This window comes from Petromyzon marinus, chromosome 83 (assembly GCF_048934315.1).
Source record: "Petromyzon marinus isolate PM22_M1 ecotype Great Lakes invasive population chromosome 83, UKy_Petmar_22M1.pri1.0, whole genome shotgun sequence".
Lineage (NCBI taxonomy): Eukaryota > Metazoa > Chordata > Hyperoartia > Petromyzontiformes > Petromyzontidae > Petromyzon > Petromyzon marinus.
The window spans coordinates 2,963,362-2,983,581 of record NC_133748.1 but is presented as its reverse complement, the minus strand read 5'-3'; the positions used below and the strand labels follow the sequence as shown (position 1 = coordinate 2,983,581).

Genomic DNA, 20,220 nt, shown 5'->3' with positions numbered 1-20,220 from the left:
ACTCACTAATACACTCACTAATACACTCACTAATACACTCACTCACTCATACACTCACTCATACACTCACTAATACACTCACTAATACACTCACTCACTGATACACTCACTAATACACTCACTAATACACTCACTCATACACTCACTCACTCATACACTCACTCATACACTCACTCATACACTCACTCACTCATACACTCACTCATACACTCATACACTCACTCACTCATACACTCACTGATACACTCACTAATACACTCACTCACTCATACACTCACTAATACACTCACTAATACACTCACTCATACACTCACTCACTCATACACTCACTAATACACTCACTCATACACTCACTAATACACTCACTCACTCATACACTCACTAATACACTCACTCACTCATACACTCACTCACTAATACACTCACTGATACACTCACTAATACACTCACTGATACACTCACTAATACACTCACTGATACACTCACTAATACACTCACTGATACACTCACTAATACACTCACTCATACACTCACTAATACACTCACTCATACACTCACTAATACACTCACTAATACACTCACTCATGCACTCACTCACTCATACACTCACTCATACACTCACTCATACACTCACTCATACACTCACTAATACACTCACTCACTCATACACTCACTCATACACTCACTCATACACTCACTCATACACTCACTCATACACTCACTCATACACTCACTCACTCACACACTCATACACTCACTCATACACTCACTCACTCACACACTCATATACTCATACACTCACTCACTCACACATACACTCATACACTCACTCACTCATACATACACTCACTCACTCATACACTCACTCACACACAAACTCATACACTCACTCACACACTCACTCACACACTCATACACTCACTCATACACTCACTGACACACTCACTCACACACTCATACACACACTCACTCACTCATACACTCACTCATACACTCACTCACACACTCACTCACACACTCATACACTCACTCATACACTCACTCACTCACACACTCATATACTCATACACTCACTCACTCACACATACACTCATACACTCACTCACTCATACATACACTCACTCACTCATACACTCACTCACACACAAACTCATACACTCACTCACACACTCACTCACACACTCATACACTCACTCATACACTCACTCACACACTCACTCACACACTCATACACACACTCACTCACTCATACACTCACTCATACACTCACTCACACACTCACTCACACACTCATACACTCACTCATACACTCACTCATACACTCACTCACTCATACACTCACTGACACACTCACTCATACACTCATACACTCACACACTCACTCATACACTCACACACTCACACACTCACACACTCACTCATACACTCACTCATACACTCACTCACTCATACACTCACTCATACACTCACTCACTCATACACTCACTCACTCATACACTCACTCACTCATACACTCACTCACTCACACACTCACTCATACACACTCATACACTCACTCACACACTCACTCATACACTCACTCACACACTCACACACTCACTCATACACTCACTCATACACTCACTCATACACTCACTCATACACTCACTCACTCATACACTCACTCACTCATACACTCACTCACTCACACACTCACTCATACACTCACTCATACACTCACTCACTCACACACTCACTCATACACTCACTCACACACTCACACACTCACACACTAACCTTGACGCTTGTGTGTAGCTGGCCTCAGTGAAAGTTCGTCTCCACGAGGCGAGGGAGGAGATGGAGCACTGTGTCTCCATACAGTCACTCATACACTCACTCATACACTCACTCATACACTCACTCACTCATACACTCACTCATACACTCACTCACTCATACACTCACTCACTCATACACTCACTCATACACTCACTCATACACTCACTCACTCATACACTCACTCATACACTCACTCATACACTCACTCATACACTCACTCACTCATACACTCACTCACTCATACACTCACTCACTCATACACTCACTCACTCATACACTCACTCATACACTCACAAACTCACACATACACTCATACACTTACTCACTCACTCACACACTCACTCATACACTCACTCATACACTCACTCACTCATACACTCACTCACTCATACACTCACTCATACACTCACTCATACACTCACTCATACACTCACTCACTCATACACTCACTCACTCATACACTCACTCACTCATACACTCACTCATACACTCACAAACTCACACATACACTCATACACTTACTCACTCACTCACACACTCACTCATACACTCACTCATACACTCACTCACTCATACACTCACTCACTCACTCATACACTCACTCATACACTCACTCACTCATACACTCACTCACTCACTCATACACTCACTCACACACTAACCCTGATGCTTGTGTGTAGCTGGCTTCAGTGAAAGTTCGTCTCCACGAGGCGAGGGAGGAGATGGATCACTGCGTCTCCATGCAGGAGTTTGTGGGCGCACAGCGCCTCAAGGTCACCGTGGAGGAGCTGGAGGCCGAGCGTGAGGAGATCACTCGTGAAGAACAACAACAACAACAACAACCAGCAGAGCAGCGTGTGGAGAAGGTGATGGTGGTGGTGGTGGTGATGGGGGTGGTGGTGGTGGTGGTGGGGGTGGTGGTGGTGGTGGTGATGGTGGTGATGGTGGTGGTGGTGGTGATGGTTGCGGTGGTGGCGGTGGTGGGGGTGGTGGTGATGGTGGCGGTGGTGGTGGTGGGGGTGGTGGTGGTGTTGGTGGTGGTGGTGTTGGTGGTGGTGGTGTTGGTGGTGTTGGTGGTGGTGTTGGTGGTGGTGGGTGGTGGTGGTGGTGGTGGGGGTGGTGGTGTTGGTGGTGTTGGTGGTGTTGGTGGTGGTGGTGGTGATGATGATGATGATGATTCACAGAGTGACGATGATGATTCACAGAGTGATGATGCTGATGATTCACAGAGTGACGCTGAGACTCTGCTACGATGTCTCACCATGCTGGTGATGGTGATGATGATGATGATGATTCACAGAGTGACGATGATGATTCACAGAGTGATGATGCTGATGATTCACAGAGTGATGCTGATACTCTGCTACGATGTCTCACCATGCTGGTGATGGTGATGATGATGATGATTCACAGAGTGACGATGATGATTCACAGAGTGATGATGCTGATGATTCACAGAGTGATGCTGATACTCTGCTACGATGCCTCACCATGCTGGTGATGGTGATGATGATGATGATTCACAGAGTGACCCTGAGACTCTGCTAGGATGTCTCACCATGATGATGATTCACAGAGTGATGATGATTCACAGAGTGATGATGATGTTGACGATGATGATTCACAGAGTGATGCTGAGACTCTGCTACGATGTCTCACCATGCTGGTGATGATGATTCACAGAGTGATGATGATGACGATGATGATTCACAGAGTGACCCTGACACTCTGCTACGATGTCTCACCATGCTGGTGATGGTGATGTTGATGATGTTGGTGATGTTGACGATGATGATTCACAGAGTGATGATGATGTTGACGATGATGATTCACAGAGTGATGCTGAGACTCTGCTACGATGTCTCACCATGCTGGTGATGGTGATGTTGATGATGTTGGTGATGATGACGATGATGATTCACAGAGTGATGATGATGATGATGATGACGATGATGATTCACAGAGTGACCCTGAGACTCTGCTACGATGTCTCACCATGCTGGCCGAGCTCATCAAGGTGCTGCCGCTGGGCCGGTCGCTGCAGCCAACCGTCGCCTGCTTGCTACACGAGCTGGTGGGGGACACTCACAGATACACACGTATATATACACTCACAGTCATATACATATACACATACACACACAGATACACACACATATATATATACATATATACACACAGATACACATATATACACATACACACAGATACATATATATACACACACAGATACATATATACACACACAGATACATATATATATACACATACACACAGATACATATATATACACATACACACAGATACATATATACACACACAGATACATATATATACACACACAGATACATATATACACACACAGATACATATATATACACACAGATACATATATATACACACACAGTCATATACATATACACAGATATACATATATACACATATATACATACACAGTCATATACATATATACACATATACATACACACACAGATACATATATATACAGATATACACACACACAGATACATATATACATATATATACACACACACAGATACATATATATACACAGTCACATATATATACAGTCACATATATATATACACATATATACATACACACTTATATACACATATACATACACACATATATACATGCATATATATATATGTATATATATACATACAACAACAACCGCCATTCGCCACTAAGTGGCGGTGACGTCACCACGACGCTTGTGCCAGGCTATGTGCACCCTGAGGCCACGTGAAGTGTCGAACGCCCGCTGGCAGGAGGTCACTGGGCAGACCCAGCAGGTGCCACGGGTCGACTGACTGAGATGACTGGCTGATGCACCACCTGTGCCCCCTACTGTGCCAACCTGCTGTGCTTTAGCCACCCGGCGCTCCGCTCGCTGTTGTGAGCGTCGCTCCTCCGCCCTCCGTTGTTGTTGGAGGGCGACTGCCTCCAACTGCCCAGTAGCGTCCTTCACGAGCCTCCTCCACAGAGGCCGATCTTGACACCGCTGGTACCAGTCATCGGCAAGTCCACTCAGCTCCACGTCCTCCTGTACCACATCACTCCATCTCTTCTCTAGCCCGTGCCGCGCCCGCTTAGCCCCCTCAATCCGGCCAAACAAAAGCTGTTTCGGCATGCGGTGGCTGGGCATGCGGGCTACATGACCCAGCCAACGCAGCCTTGCCTGCCGGAGGAGCTCACGGATGGGACCTTGCCCAGATCTTTCAAGGATTTGTGAGCTCCTCACACAATCCAGTCTGGTTAAACCCAGGATGGATCGTAGGCAGGCCAGCCTAAATGTTTCTAACCGGCGAAGATGTTCCATTAGGGGGGTCCACGTTTCGCAAGCGTAGAGAAGGGAGGGAATGACCGTGGCCGAGAAGACCTGAAACTTAGTGCGGAGCGACAGACCAGGTAGCTTCCACACAGCGTTACGCAACCGATGAAAAGATATTGCCGCTCGACTGATTCGGAGTGAGACCTCTGCTGTTAAACTGGAGCCAGTCATAAGCACACTGCCCAGGTATGGGAAACTCTCCACTCTCTCCACAACTGCCCCATCACCGATTGGGAGTTGTGGGGGTGGAGTGTCCGATGGTACAAAATACCCAGGCAGGTGCCTAGTTTTGGTGGGGCTGATGGTAAGGCCCCACCTCTTAGTGGCAAGCTCCAGTCTCAGCAGCCGCGCCTCCAACTCTTCCTCCGAATGTGCAGCTATTACCAAATCATCGTCATACATAACGTGGTTGAGCAATAGGGAGCCATCCTTTGACCGCACCCGGGCATCGATCAGCCTCCCATTATATCTGTACCAAATGGAGATTCCCCCGGTACAGCTATTGAAGGCTTCACGAACTACGTGGTCAAAATAGATGTTAAATAATGTGGGAGCCAGAGGGACATCCCTGTCGCACCCCAAGGTGTAGAGGGAATGACTCTGACTCCCGGCCACGTAGTTTTACCCGGGCCCGCTCACCATCATGAAGGTCCTTAATGATCGTGAGCAGAGGGTCAGGTACTCCAAAAGCATGAAGAACGACCCAGAGCCCAGGCCTACTGATGGTATCATAGGCCTTGACCAGGTCAATAAAGCAGAGATGTAGGTCTTGTTGGAATTCCCTACACCTCTGCTGTAGCAGACGGACAGAAAATATGGCATCTGTGCAGGACCGCCCTTTCCTGAAACCGCATTGGGGCTCCGCAAGCCTCTCCTCAGCGTGCCTGGCAAGGCGATGTTGAATAATCCTTGCCAGGACCTTTCCCGGCACACTGAGGAGTGAGATGCCCCTGTAGTTGTTACAGTCTGTGCGGTCCCCCTTCTTAAAAAGGGGGACCACCAGGGCATCCTTCCAATCCTGCGGAACCCGTCCAGTGGTCCAGACTGTTGTTATGATGTCATGTAGGGCAGTCTGTGCACAAACGCCACCCTCCCTCAGCATTTCGCTTGGGAGATAATCTCTGCCCGCTGCCTTTCCTGGTCTCAGACTCCGGATCGCCTTCAGTACTTCCTCAACAGATGGCACCTCAGCCAGCCACTCACAGGGGGTGACTTCTTCCAATATTTGAGGCACCGCAGCCTCAGCAGGGTCACCCTCACTTTGTGCCACGATGTTTTCCTGGCCGAGGGATTCTCCCCTCCCCCAGGACCTCACAGAAATGCTCAGCAAATCTGCAAACCTGTTCCTGGGGGTCGGAGATTGGATCACCGTTTTTTCCCCTAATGATGGTAATAGGTGTGGCGCTGCAGGTTACTTTTTTGATGGAGTTAAATAGAGATTTGTGATCACACACGTACACACACATGCTGCACGAGCTGGTGACCCCAGCTGTGTCTGTGTCTCAGCACTTGCCCCTACAGCCCTTGCTAGAGGCTACCTGGGAGAGCTTTGTCTGTGTCTCGGCACTTGCCCCTACAGCCCTGCTAGAGGCTACCTGGGGGACCTTTGTCTGTGTCTCAGCACTTGCCCCTACAGCCCCTGCTAGAGGCTACCAGGGGGAGCTTTGTCTGTGTCTCAGCACTTGCCCCTTCAGCCCTGCTAGAGGCTACCTGGGGGAGCTTTGTCTGTGTCTCAGCACTTGCCCCTACAGCCCTGCTAGAGGCTACCTGGGGGAGCTTTGTCTGTGTCTCAGCACTTGCCCCCTGCTAGAGGCTACCAGGGGGAGCTTTGTCTGTGTCTAAGTACTTGCCCCTACAGCCCTGCTAGAGGCTACCTGGGGGAGCTTTGTCTGTGTCTCGGCACTTGCCCCTACAGCCCTGCCCGAGGCTACCTGGGGGAGCTTTGTCTGTGTCTCAGCACTTGCCCCTACAGCCCTGCTAGAGGCTACCTGGGGGAGCTTTGTCTGTGTCTCAGCACTTGCCCCTACAGCCCTTGCTAGAGGCTACCTGGGGGACCTTTGTCTGTGCAGGTGCTACCGGGCATTGTGAATGAGGAGCCGGCGGTGCGGAGTGTCGCCGTCCTCTGCCTTGGCTCCAGCGCCCTGCAGAGCAGAGAGCTGGCCACCCAGCACCTTGGCCTCCTCTTCCAGGTGCACAGAGAGACACAGGGAGAGAGACAGACACAGGGAGAGAGACACGGGGAGAGAGAGAGAGACGGGGAGAGAGACAGAGAGAGACACAGAGAGCTGGCCACCCAGCACCTCGGCCTCCTCTTCCAGGTGCACAGAGACACGGGTAGAGACACAGAGACAGAGAGAGACACAGAGAGAGACACAGAGAGAGAGACACAGAGAGCTGGCCACCCAGCACCTCGGCCTCCTCTTCCAGGTACAGAGAGACAGAGACACGGGGAGAGAGACACAGAGAGAGAGAGACAGAGAGAGACACGGGGAGAGAGACACAGAGACAGAGAGAGACACAGAGAGCTGGCCACCCAGCACCTCGGCCTCCTCTTCCAGGTACAGAGAGACAGAGACACGGGGAGAGAGACACAGAGAGAGAGAGACAGAGAGAGACACGGGGAGAGAGACACAGAGACAGAGAGAGACACAGAGAGCTGGCCACCCAGCACCTCGGCCTCCTCTTCCAGGTACACAGAGACACGGGTAGAGAGACAGAGACAGAGAGAGACACAGAGAGAGAGACACAGAGAGCTGGCCACCCAGCACCTTGGCCTCCTCTTCCAGGTACACAGAGAGACACAGGGAGAGAGACAGACACAGGGAGAGAGACACGGGGAGAGAGACACAGAGAGCTGGCCACCCAGCACCTCGGCCTCCTCTTCCAGGTACAGAGAGACAGAGAGACACAGAGAGACAGAGACACGGGGAGAGAGACACAGAGAGCTGGCCACCCAGCACCTCGGCCTCCTCTTCCAGGTGCACAGAGAGACACAGGGAGAGAGACAGAGACAGAGAGAGACACAGAGAGAGAGACACAGAGAGCTGGCCACCCAGCACCTCGGCCTCCTCTTCCAGGTACACAGAGACACGGGTAGAGAGACAGACACAGGGAGAGAGACACAGAGAGAGAGAGACACAGAGAGCTGGCCACCCAGCACCTCGGCCTCCTCTTCCAGGTACACAGAGACACGGGTAGAGACACAGAGACAGAGAGAGACACAGAGAGAGAGACACAGAGAGCTGGCCACCCAGCACCTCGGCCTCCTCTTCCAGGTACACAGAGACACAGGGAGAGAGACAGACACAGGGAGAGAGACACGGGGAGAGAGACACAGAGAGCTGGCCACCCAGCACCTCGGCCTCCTCTTCCAGGTGCACAGAGAGACACAGGGAGAGAGACAGACACAGGGAGAGAGACACAGAGAGAGAGACACAGAGAGACAGAGAGAGACAGAGACAGAGAGAGAGACACAGAGAGAGAGAGACACAGAGAGCTGGCCACCCAGCACCTCGGCCTCCTCTTCCAGGTACACAGAGACACGGGTAGAGACACAGAGACAGAGAGAGACACAGAGAGAGACACAGAGAGAGAGACAGAGAGACACAGAGAGAGAGACACAGAGAGCTGGCCACCCAGCACCTCGGCCTCCTCTTCCAGGTACACAGAGAGACACAGGGAGAGAGACAGACACAGGGAGAGAGACACGGGGAGAGAGAGAGAGAGACGGGGAGTGAGAGACAGAGAGAGACACGGGGAGAGAGACACAGAGAGACACAGAGAGCTGGCCACCCAGCACCTCGGCCTCCTCTTCCAGGTACACAGAGACACGGGTAGAGACACAGAGATAGAGAGAGACACAGAGAGAGAGACACAGAGAGCTGGCCACCCAGCACCTCGGCCTCCTCTTCCAGGTACACAGAGACATGGGTAGAGACACAGACAGAGAGAGACACAGAGAGAGAGACACAGAGAGCTGGCCACCCAGCACCTCGGCCTCCTCTTCCAGGTACACAGAGACACGGGTAGAGACACAGAGACAGAGAGAGACACAGAGAGAGAGACACAGAGAGCTGGCCACCCAGCACCTCGGCCTCCTCTTCCAGGTACACAGAGACACGGGTAGAGACACAGAGACAGAGAGAGACACAGAGAGAGAGACACAGAGAGCTGGCCACCCAGCACCTCGGCCTCCTCTTCCAGGTACACAGAGACACAGGGAGAGAGACAGACACAGGGAGAGAGACACGGGGAGAGAGACACAGAGAGCTGGCCACCCAGCACCTCGGCCTCCTCTTCCAGGTGCACAGAGAGACACAGGGAGAGAGACAGACACAGGGAGAGAGACACAGAGAGAGAGACACAGAGAGACAGAGAGAGACAGAGACAGAGAGAGAGACACAGAGAGAGAGAGACACAGAGAGCTGGCCACCCAGCACCTCGGCCTCCTCTTCCAGGTACACAGAGACACGGGTAGAGACACAGAGACAGAGAGAGACACAGAGAGAGAGACAGAGAGACACAGAGAGAGAGACACAGAGAGCTGGCCACCCAGCACCTCGGCCTCCTCTTCCAGGTACACAGAGAGACACAGGGAGAGAGACAGACACAGGGAGAGAGACACGGGGAGAGAGAGAGAGAGACGGGGAGTGAGAGACAGAGAGAGACACGGGGAGAGAGACACAGAGAGACACAGAGAGCTGGCCACCCAGCACCTCGGCCTCCTCTTCCAGGTACACAGAGACACGGGTAGAGACACAGAGATAGAGAGAGACACAGAGAGAGAGACACAGAGAGCTGGCCACCCAGCACCTCGGCCTCCTCTTCCAGGTACACAGAGACACGGGTAGAGAGACAGAGAGAGACACAGAGAGAGAGACACAGAGAGCTGGCCACCCAGCACCTCGGCCTCCTCTTCCAGGTACACAGAGACACGGGTAGAGACACAGAGACAGAGAGAGACACAGAGAGAGAGACAGAGAGACACAGAGAGAGAGACACAGAGAGCTGGCCACCCAGCACCTCGGCCTCCTCTTCCAGGTACACAGAGACACGGGTAGAGACACAGAGACAGAGAGAGACACAGAGAGAGAGACACAGAGAGCTGGCCACCCAGCACCTCGGCCTCCTCTTCCAGGTACACAGAGACACGGGTAGAGACACAGAGACAGAGAGAGACACAGAGAGAGAGACACAGAGAGCTGGCCACCCAGCACCTCGGCCTCCTCTTCCAGGTACACAGAGACACGGGTAGAGACACAGAGACAGAGAGAGACACAGAGAGAGAGACACAGAGAGCTGGCCACCCAGCACCTCGGCCTCCTCTTCCAGGTACACAGAGACACGGGTAGAGACACAGAGATAGAGAGAGACACAGAGAGAGAGACACAGAGAGCTGGCCACCCAGCACCTCGGCCTCCTCTTCCAGGTACACAGAGACACGGGTAGAGACACAGAGATAGAGAGAGACACAGAGAGAGAGACACAGAGAGCTGGCCACCCAGCACCTCGGCCTCCTCTTCCAGGTACACAGAGACACGGGTAGAGACACAGAGACAGAGAGAGACACAGAGAGAGAGACACAGAGAGCTGGCCACCCAGCACCTCGGCCTCCTCTTCCAGGTACACAGAGACACGGGTAGAGACACAGAGACAGAGAGAGACACAGAGAGAGAGACACAGAGAGCTGGCCACCCAGCACCTCGGCCTCCTCTTCCAGGTACACAGAGACACGGGTAGAGACACAGAGACAGAGAGAGACACAGAGAGAGAGACAGAGAGACACAGAGAGAGAGACACAGAGAGCTGGCCACCCAGCACCTCGGCCTCCTCTTCCAGGTACACAGAGACACGGGTAGAGACACAGAGACAGAGAGAGACACAGAGAGAGAGACACAGAGAGCTGGCCACCCAGCACCTCGGCCTCCTCTTCCAGGTACACAGAGACACGGGTAGAGACACAGAGACAGAGAGAGACACAGAGAGAGAGACACAGAGAGCTGGCCACCCAGCACCTCGGCCTCCTCTTCCAGGTACACAGAGACACGGGTAGAGACACAGAGACAGAGAGAGACACAGAGAGAGAGACACAGAGAGCTGGCCACCCAGCACCTCGGCCTCCTCTTCCAGGTACAGACAGAGAGACAGAGACAGAGACACGGGGAGAGACACAGGGAGAGACAGAGAGAGACAGAGAGAGAGACACAGAGAGAGAGACACAGAGAGCTGGCCACCCAGCACCTCGGCCTCCTCTTCCAGGTACATAGAGACAGAGAGACAGAGACACGGGGAGAGAGACACAGAGAGAGAGACACAGAGAGAGAGACACAGAGAGCTCGCCACCCAGCACCTCGGCCTCCTCTTCCAGGTGCAGAGAGAGAGACAGAGAGAGAGACAGAGAGAGAGAGACACGGGGAGAGAGAGACAGAGAGAGAGAGAGAGACAGAGAGTGAGACAGAGAGAGAGAGACAGAGAGAGAGAGAGAGACACAGAGAGAGAGACACAGAGAGAGACACAGAGAGCTCGCCACCCAGCACCTCGGCCTCCTCTTCCAGGTACACAGAGACAGAGAGAGAGAGACAGACACAGGGAGAGAGAGAGAGAGACACAGAGAGAGACAGGGAGAGAGAGAGACAGAGAGCTCGCCACCCAGCACCTCGGCCTCCTCTTCCAGGTACAGAGAGAGAGAGACAGGGAGAGAGACACGGGGAGAGAGAGACACAGGGAGAGAGACAGAGAGACAGAGACACGGGGAGAGAGAGAGAGACAGAGAGAGAGGGAGAGAGACACAGAGAGAGAGACACGGAGAGAGACACGGGGAGAGAGAGAGACACGGGGAGAGAGACAGAGACACGGGGAGAGAGAGAGACAGAGAGAGAGGGAGAGAGACACAGAGAGAGAGACACGGAGAGAGACACGGGGAGAGAGAGAGAATGGGGAGAGACAGAGAGAGAGACACGGGGAGAGAGAGACAGAGAGCTCGCCACCCAGCACCTCGGCCTCCTCTTCCAGGTGCAGAGAGACACGGGGAGAGACAGAGAGAGAGACACAGGGAGAGAGAGAGACGGAGAGAGAGGGAGAGAGACACAGAGAGAGAGACACGGAGAGAGACACGGGGAGAGAGAGAGAGACGGGGAGAGAGACACAGAGAGAGAGACACGGAGAGAGACACGGGGAGAGAGAGACGCGGGGAGAGAGACGCGGGGAGAGAGACACTGGGAGAGAGACGCGGGGAGAGAGACACTGGGAGAGAGACGCAGGGAGAGAGACGCGGGGAGAGAGACACCGGGAGAGAGAGACACGGAGAGAGACGCGGGGAGAGAGACACCGGGAGAGAGAGACACGGAGAGAGACGCGGGGAGAGAGACAAGCGGGGGGAGAGACAAGCGGGGAGAGAGACACCGGGAGAGAGAGACACGGAGAGAGACGCGGGGAGAGAGACAAGCGGGGGGAGAGACAAGCGGGGAGAGAGACGCGGAGAGAGAGACACGGAGAGAGACACTGGGAGAGAGACTCAGAGAGAGACTCGGGGAGAGAAACGGAGAGATGTTGCGGGTAGACCGGACCACCTGACCGGGTCACCTGACCGGGTCACCTGACCGGGTCACCCCCCCTCCCTCTCCTCCTCCCCCCCCCCCCCAGATGGCGGAGATTGACACGGAGGAGGTGCGCTGCATAGCGCTGAAGGCCATCTTCGACATCCTGCAGACCCACGGCCTTGAGGCCTTCGCTTTGCCTGAGGGGGCGGAGGAGGAGGAGGAGGAGGCTGAGGAGGAGGAGGAGGAGGAGGTGGCGATGAGGAAGGAAGAGGAGAGACGGGACGGAGCCAAGACCGTGGGATCAATCCTCGCACTGCTGTCCAGCTTCCTGGATGGAGAGGTGGGGGCGGATTAGACAGCCGCCACCACCACCGACACCACCACCACCGACACCACCGCCACCTCCACTACCACCGCCACCACCACCACCTCCACCATCACCACCACCGCCACCACCACCGCCATCACCGCCACCTCCACTACCACCATCACCACCACCATCATCATCACCACCACCATCACCACCACCTCCACCATCATCATCATCACCACCATCACCACCACCACCACCATCCTCATCACCATCACCACCACCACCATCACCACTACCACCGCCACCATCACCGCCACCTCCACTACCACCGCCGCCACCACCGCCACCTCCACTACCACCACCGCCATCACCGACACCTCCACCACCACCGCCACCACCACCGCCATCACCGACACCTCCACCACCACCTCCTCCACCACCGCCACCACACTCGTCTCGCTGGGTAGACTGGGTCACCTCTGTGTGTGTGTCTCTGTGTGTGTGTGTGTCTCTGTGTGTGTCTCTGTGTGTGTGTGTGTCTCTGTGTGTGTGTGTGTCTCTGTGTGTGTGTGTGTGTCTGTGTGTGTGTGTGTGTCTCTGTGTGTGTGTGTCTGTGTGTGTGTGTCTCTGTGTGTGTGTGTGTGTCTCTGTGTGTGTGTGTGTGTCTCTGTGTGTGTGTGTGTCTTTGTGTGTGTGTCTATGTGCCTGGCCTGGCACAAGTGTCGTGGTGACGTCACCGCCACTTAGTGGCGAATGGCGGTTGTTGTTGTGTCTGGGTCTCTGTGTGGGTCTCTGTGGGTCTCTGTTGGTCTGTTAGGGTCTCTGTGTGGGTCTCTGTGGGTCTCTCTGTGTCTCTCTGTGTCTCTGTGTGTCTCTGTGTGTCTCTGTGTGTCTCTCTGTGGGTCTCTGTGGGTCTCTGTGTGGGTCTTTGTGTGTCTCTCTGTGTGTCTCTGTGTGTCTCTCTGTGGGTATCTGTGTGGGTCTCTGTGTCTCTCTGTGTGTCTCTGTGTGTGGGTCTCTCTGTGTCTCTCTGTGGGTCTCTCTGTGGGTCTCTGTGTGTGTCTCTCTGTGGGTCTCTGTGTGTCTCTCTGTGTGTCTCTGTGTGTGGGTCTCTCTGTGTCTCTCTGTGGGTCTCTCTGTGTGTCTCTCTGTGGGTCTCTGTGTGTCTCTCTGTGTGTCTCTCTGTGGGTCTCTGTGTGTCTCTCTGTGTGTCTCTCTGTGGGTCTCTGTGTGTGTCTCTCTGTGTGTATCTCTGTGTGTCTCTGTGTGTCTGTGTGTCTCTCTGTGTGTATCTCTGTGTCTCTCTGTGTGTGTCTCTGTGTGTCTGTGTGTCTCTCTGTGTCTCCGTGTGTCTCTCTCTGGGTCTCCGTGTGTCTCTCTCTGGGTCTCTCTGTGTGTCTTTCTGTGTGTCTCTCTGTGGGTCTCTGTGTGGGTCTCTGTGTGTCTTTGTGTGGGTCTCTGTGGGTCTCTGTGTGTCTCCCTGTGGGTATCTGTGGGTCTCTGTGTGTGTCTCTGTGTGTCTCTATGTGTGGCTCTGTGTGTCTCTCTGTGGGTCTCTGTGTGGGTCTCTCTGTGTCTCTGTGTGTGTCTCTGTGTGTCTCTCTGTGGGTCTCTGTGTGTCTCTATGTGTGTCTCTGTGTGTCTCTCTGTGTCTCTCTGTGGGTCTCTGTGTGGGTCTCTCTGTGTCTCTGTGTATCTCTCTGTGTGTCTCTCTGTGTGTCTCTTCGTGTCTTTGTGGGTCTCTGTGTGTGGGTCTCTTCGTGTCTCTGTGGGTCTCTTCGTGTCTCTGTGTGTCTCTGTGTGTCTGTGTGTGTCTGTGTGTCTGTGTCTCTCTCTCTGTGGGTCTCTGTGTGTGTCCCTGTGTGTCTCTCTGTGTGTCTCTGAGGCTCTCTAAGGGCCTGGCCAAGCTGCTGCTGCCTCTCTCATTCCTCACCCCCCTCACCCCCCTCACCCCTCTCACCCCCCTCCTCACCCCCCTCACCCAGAGCGTGGACGTGCCCTGTGTAGCTGCCGAGGGTCTCTCGAAGCTGCTGCTGTCTCTCTCATTCCTCACCCCCCTCACACTCCTCACCCTCACCCCTCTCACCCCCCTCTCACCCCCTCTCACCCCCTCACCCCCTCACCCCCCTCACCCCCTCTCACCCCCAGAGTGTGGACCTGCGCTGTGTAGCTGCTGAGGGTCTCTCCAAGCTGCTGCTGTCTGGCCGCGTGCTCAGTGCCCGCCTGCTGTCCCGCCTGTATGTCCCTGTGTGTCTCTTTGTCTCTCTGAGGGTCTCTGTGTGTCTCTGTGTCTCCCTGTGTGTCTCTGTGTCTCTCTGAGGGTCTCTGTGTGTCACTGTGTGTCTCTGTGTGTCTCTGTATGTCCCTGTGTGTCTCTGTGTGTCTCTGAGGGTCTCTGTGTGTCTCTGTGTCTCTCTGAGGGTCTCTGTGTGTCTCTGTGTCTCTCTGTGTGTCTCTGTATGTCCCTGTGTGTCTCTGTGTCTCTCTGAGGGTCTCTGTGTGTCTCTGTGTGTCTCTGTGTGTCTCTGTATGTCCCTGTGTGTCTCTGTGTCTCTCTGAGGGTCTCTGTGTCTCTCTGTGTCTCTCTGTGTGTCTCTCTGTGTGTCTCTCTGTGTGTGTCTGTGTCTCTCTGTGTGTCTCTGTATGTCCCTGTGTGTCTCTGAGGGTCTCTGTGTGTCTGTATGTCCCTGTGTGTCTCTGTGTCTCTCTGAGGGTCTCTGTGTGTCTCTGTGTCTCTCTGTGTGTCTCTGTGTCTCTCTGAGGGTCTCTGTGTGTCTCTGTGTCTCTCTGTGTGTCTCTGTGTCTCTCTGTGTGTCTCTGTGTGTCCCTGTGTGTCTCTGTGTGTCTCTGAGGCTCTCTAAGGGCCTGGCCAAGCTGCTGCTGTCTCTCTCATTCCTCACCACCCTCACCCTCACCCCCTCTCACCCCCTCACCCCTCTCACCCCTCTCACCCCCAGAGTGTGGACCTGCGCTGTGTAGCTGCTGAGGGTCTCTCCAAGCTGCTGCTGTCTGGCCGCGTGCTCAGTGCCCGCCTGCTGTCCCGCCTGTATGTCCCTGTGTGTCTCTTTGTCTCTCTGAGGGTCTCTGTGTGTCTCTGTGTCTCTCTGAGGGTCTCTGTGTGTCTCTGTGTGTCTCTGTGTGTCTCTGTGTGTCACTGTGTGTCTCTGTGTGTCTCTGTATGTCACTGTGTGTCTCTGTGTGTCTCTGTATGTCCCTGTGTGTCTCTGTGTGTCTCTGTGTGTCTCTGAGGGTCTCTGTGTCTCTCTGTGTGTCTCTGTGTGTCTCTGTGTGTCTCTGTGTGTCTCTGTGTGTCTCTGTGTGCCTCTGTGTGTCTCTGTGTGTCTCTGAGGGTCTCTGTGTCTCTCTGTGTCTCTCTGTGTGTCTCTGAGGGTCTCTGTGTGTCCCTGTGTGTCTCTGTGTCTCTCTGAGGGTCTCTGTATGTCCCTGTGTGTCTGTGTGCCTCTGAGGCTCTCTAAGGGCCTGGCCAAGCTGCTGCTGCCTCTCTCATTCCTCACCACCCTCACCCCCCTCACCCCCTCTCACCCCCTCTCACCCCCCTCACCCCTCTCACCCTCACCCCCTCTCACCCCCTCTCACCCCCAGAGTGTGGACCTGCGCTGTGTAGCTGCTGAGGGTCTCTCCAAGCTGCTGCTGTCTGGCCGCGTGCTCAGCGCCCGCCTGCTGTCCCGCCTGTATGTCCCTGTGTGTCTCTTTGTCTCTCTGAGGGTCTCTGTGTGTCTCTGTGTCTCCCTGTGTGTCTCTGTGTCTCTCTGAGGGTCTCTGTGTGTCACTGTGTGTCTCTGTGTGTCTCTGTATGTCCCTGTGTGTCTCTGTGTGTCTCTGTATGTCTCTGTGTCTCTCTGTGTGTCTCTGAGGGTCTCTGTGTCTCTCTGTGTGTCTCTGTATGTCTCTGTATGTCCCTGTGTCTCTGTGTCTCTCTGAGGGTCTCTGTGTGTCTCTGTGTCTCTCTGTGTGTCTCTGAGGGTCTCTGTGTGTCTCTGTGTGTCTCTGTGTGTCTCTGTGTGTCTCTGTATGTCTCTGTATGTCCCTGTGTGTCTCTGTGTGTCTCTGTGTGTCTCTGTGTCTCTTTGTGTCTCTGTGAGTCTCTGAGGCTCTCTAAGGGCCTGGCCAAGCTGCTGCTGCCTCTCTCATTCCTCACCCCTCTCACCCTCACCCCCTCTCACCCTCACCCTCACCACCCTCACCCTCACCCCTCTCACCCCCTCACCCTCACCCCCAGAGTGTGGACCTGCGCTGTGTAGCCGCCGAGGGTCTCTCCAAGCTGCTGCTGTCTGGCCGCGTGCTCAGTGCCCGCCTGCTGTCCCGCCTGTATGTCCCTGTGTGTCTCTTTGTCTCTCTGAGGGTCTCTGTGTGTCTCTGTGTCTCTCTGAGGGTCTCTGTGTGTCTCTGTGTGTCTCTGTGTGTCACTGTGTGTCTCTGTGTGTCTCTGTGTGTCTCTGTGTGTCTCTGTATGTCTCTGTGTGTCTCTGTGTGTCTCTGTATGTCCCTGTGTGTCCCTGTGTGTCTCTGTATGTCTCTGTATGTCCCTGTGTCTCTGTGTCTCTCTGAGGGTCTCTGTGTGTCTCTGTGTCTCTCTGTGTGTCTCTGAGGGTCTCTGTGTGTCTCTGTGTGTCTCTGTGTGTCTCTGTGTGTCTCTGTATGTCTCTGTATGTCTCTGTGTGTCTCTGTATGTCTCTGTGTGTCCCTGTGTCTCTGTGTGTCTCTGAGGCTCTCTAAGGGCCTGGCCAAGCTGCTGCTGCCTCTCTCATTCCTCACCACCCTCACCCTCACCCCCCTCTCACCCCCCTCACCCTCTCACCCTCACCCTCACCCCCTCTCACCCCCTCTCACCCCCAGAGTGTGGACCTGCGCTGTGTAGCTGCTGAGGGTCTCTCCAAGCTGCTGCTGTCTGGCCGCGTGCTCAGCGCCCGCCTGCTGTCCCGCCTGTATGTCCCTGTGTGTCTCTTTGTCTCTCTGAGGGTCTCTGTATGTCCCTGTGTGTCTCTGTGTCTCTCTGAGGGTCTCTGTATGTCCCTGTGTGTCTCTGTGTCTCTCTGTGTCTCTCTGAGGGTCTCTGTGTGTCTCTGTATGTCCCTGTATGTCCCTGTATGTCTCTGTGTGCCTCTGAGGCTCTCTAAGGGCCTGGCCAAGCTGCTGCTGCCTCTCTCATTCCTCACCCCTCTCACCCCCTCACCCTCTCACCCTCACCCTCACCCTCTCACCACCCTCACCCCCTCACCCCTCACCCCCAGAGTGTGGACCTGCGCTGTGTAGCTGCTGAGGGCCTCTCCAAGCTGCTGCTGTCTGGCCGCGTGCTCAGCGCCCGCCTGCTGTCCCGCCTGCTGCTGCTGTGGTATAACCCGGCCACGGAGGGGGAGGGTCGCCTGCGGCACGGCCTTGCCGTCTTCTTCACGGCCTTCGCTTACTCCAGCCGGTGAGCGTGTAGCTGTGTGGTGGTGGTGAGGGTGGTGGTGGTGGTGGTGAGGGTAGTGGTGGTGGTGAGGGTGGTGGTGGTGGTGGTGGTGATGTAGTGAACATTGTTAGTACTGGGAGAGACAAAGGCGGCACGGCCTTGCCGTCTTCTTCACGGCCTTCGCTTACTCCAGCCGGTGAGCGTGTGGTGGTGGTGAGGGTGGTGAGGGTGTAGTAGTGGTGATGGTGGTGGTGGTGGTGGTGAGGGTGGTGTAGTAGTGGTGGTGTTGGTGGTGGTGGTGATGTAGTGAACATTGTTAGTACTGGGAGAGACAAAGGCGGCACGGCCTTGCCGTCTTCTTCACGGCCTTCGCTTACTCCAGCCGGTGAGTGGGTGGTGGTGGTGAGGGTGGTGAGGGTGGTGGTGGTGGTGGTGGTGTAGTAGTGGTGAGGGTGGTGTAGTAATGGTGGTGGTGTAGTAGTGGTGGTGGTGGTGTAGTAGCAGTGGTGTAATAGTGGTGAGGGTGGTGTAGTAGTGGTGGTGTAGTGGTGGTGGTGGTGGTGTAGTAGTAGTGGTGGTGTAGTAGTGGTGGTGGTGGTGTAGTGGTGGTGTAGTAGTGGTGGTGGTGTAGTGGTGGTGGTGTTGTAGTGAACATTGTTAGTACTGGGAGAGACAAAGGCGGCACGGCCTTGCCGTCTTCTTCACGGCCTTCGCTTACTCCAGCCGGTGAGCGGGTGGTGGTGGTGGTGTAGTAGTGGTGGTGGTGAGGGTAGTGGTGGTGGTGAGGGTGGTGTAGTAGTGGTGGTGGTGTAGTGGTGGTGGTGGTGGTGGTGAGGGTGGTGGTGGTGGTGTAGTAGTAGTGGTGGTGTTGGTGGTGGTGAGGGTGGTGGTGGTGGTGTAGTAGTGGTGGTGGTGTAGTAGTGGTGGTGTAGTAGTGGTGGTGGTGTGGTAGTGGTGGTGGTGAGGGTGGTGGTGGTGGTGGTGTAGTAGTGGTGGTGGTGTAGTAGTGGTGTTGGTGGTGGTGAGGGTGGTGGTGGTGGTGGTGGTGAGGGTGGTGGTCGTGGTGATGTAGTGGACATTGTTAGTACTGGGAGAGACAAAGGCGGCACGGCCTTGCCGTCTTCTTCACGGCCTTCGCTTACTCCAGCCGGTGAGCGGGGTGGTGGTGAGGGTGGTGGTGGTGGTGGTGTAGTAGTAGTGGTGGTGGTGGTGGTGGGGGTGGTGGTAGTGATGTAGTGGTGGTGGTGAGGGTGGTGGTGGTGTAGTAGTGGTGGTGGTGTAGTGGTGGTGGTGTAGTAGTGGTGAGGGTGGTGGCGGTGGTGAGGGTGGTGGTGGTGGTGTAGTAGTAGTGGTGGTGGTGTAGTGGTGGTGGTGGTGGTGGTGGTGTAGTAGTGGTGGTGGTGGTGTAGTAGTAGTGGTGGTGGTGTAGTGGTGGTGGTGTAGTGGTGGTGGTGATGTAGTGAACATTGTTAGTACTGGGAGAGACAAAGGCGGCACGGCCTTGCCGTCTTCTTCACGGCCTTCGCTTACTCCAGCCGGTGAGCGTGTAGCTGTGTGGTGGTGGTGAGGGTGGTGGTGGTGGTGGTGAGGGTAGTGGTGGTGGTGAGGGTGGTGGTGGTGGTGGTGGTGATGTAGTGAACATTGTTAGTACTGGGAGAGACAAAGGCGGCACGGCCTTGCCGTCTTCTTCACGGCCTTCGCTTACTCCAGCCGGTGAGCGTGTGGTGGTGGTGAGGGTGGTGAGGGTGTAGTAGTGGTGATGGTGGTGGTGGTGGTGGTG

The 20,220-nt window shown here is 54.5% G+C and overlaps 1 protein-coding gene across 1 annotated transcript in view; it reads left to right on the top strand.

The window, feature by feature from the left end:
* NCAPG (non-SMC condensin I complex subunit G) overlaps positions 1-20,220 on the top strand; it is a 77,676-nt gene that overhangs the window by 28,556 nt on the left and 28,900 nt on the right. Inside the window, exons 14-19 of the mRNA XM_076057623.1 lie at positions 2,499-2,684; positions 3,345-3,484; positions 3,784-3,892; positions 7,246-7,365; positions 12,818-13,054; positions 18,280-18,461. Of these exons, the coding sequence (XP_075913738.1) occupies positions 2,499-2,684; positions 3,345-3,484; positions 3,784-3,892; positions 7,246-7,365; positions 12,818-13,054; positions 18,280-18,461 (974 nt within the window). The remainder of the gene's footprint in view (positions 1-2,498; positions 2,685-3,344; positions 3,485-3,783; positions 3,893-7,245; positions 7,366-12,817; positions 13,055-18,279; positions 18,462-20,220) is intronic.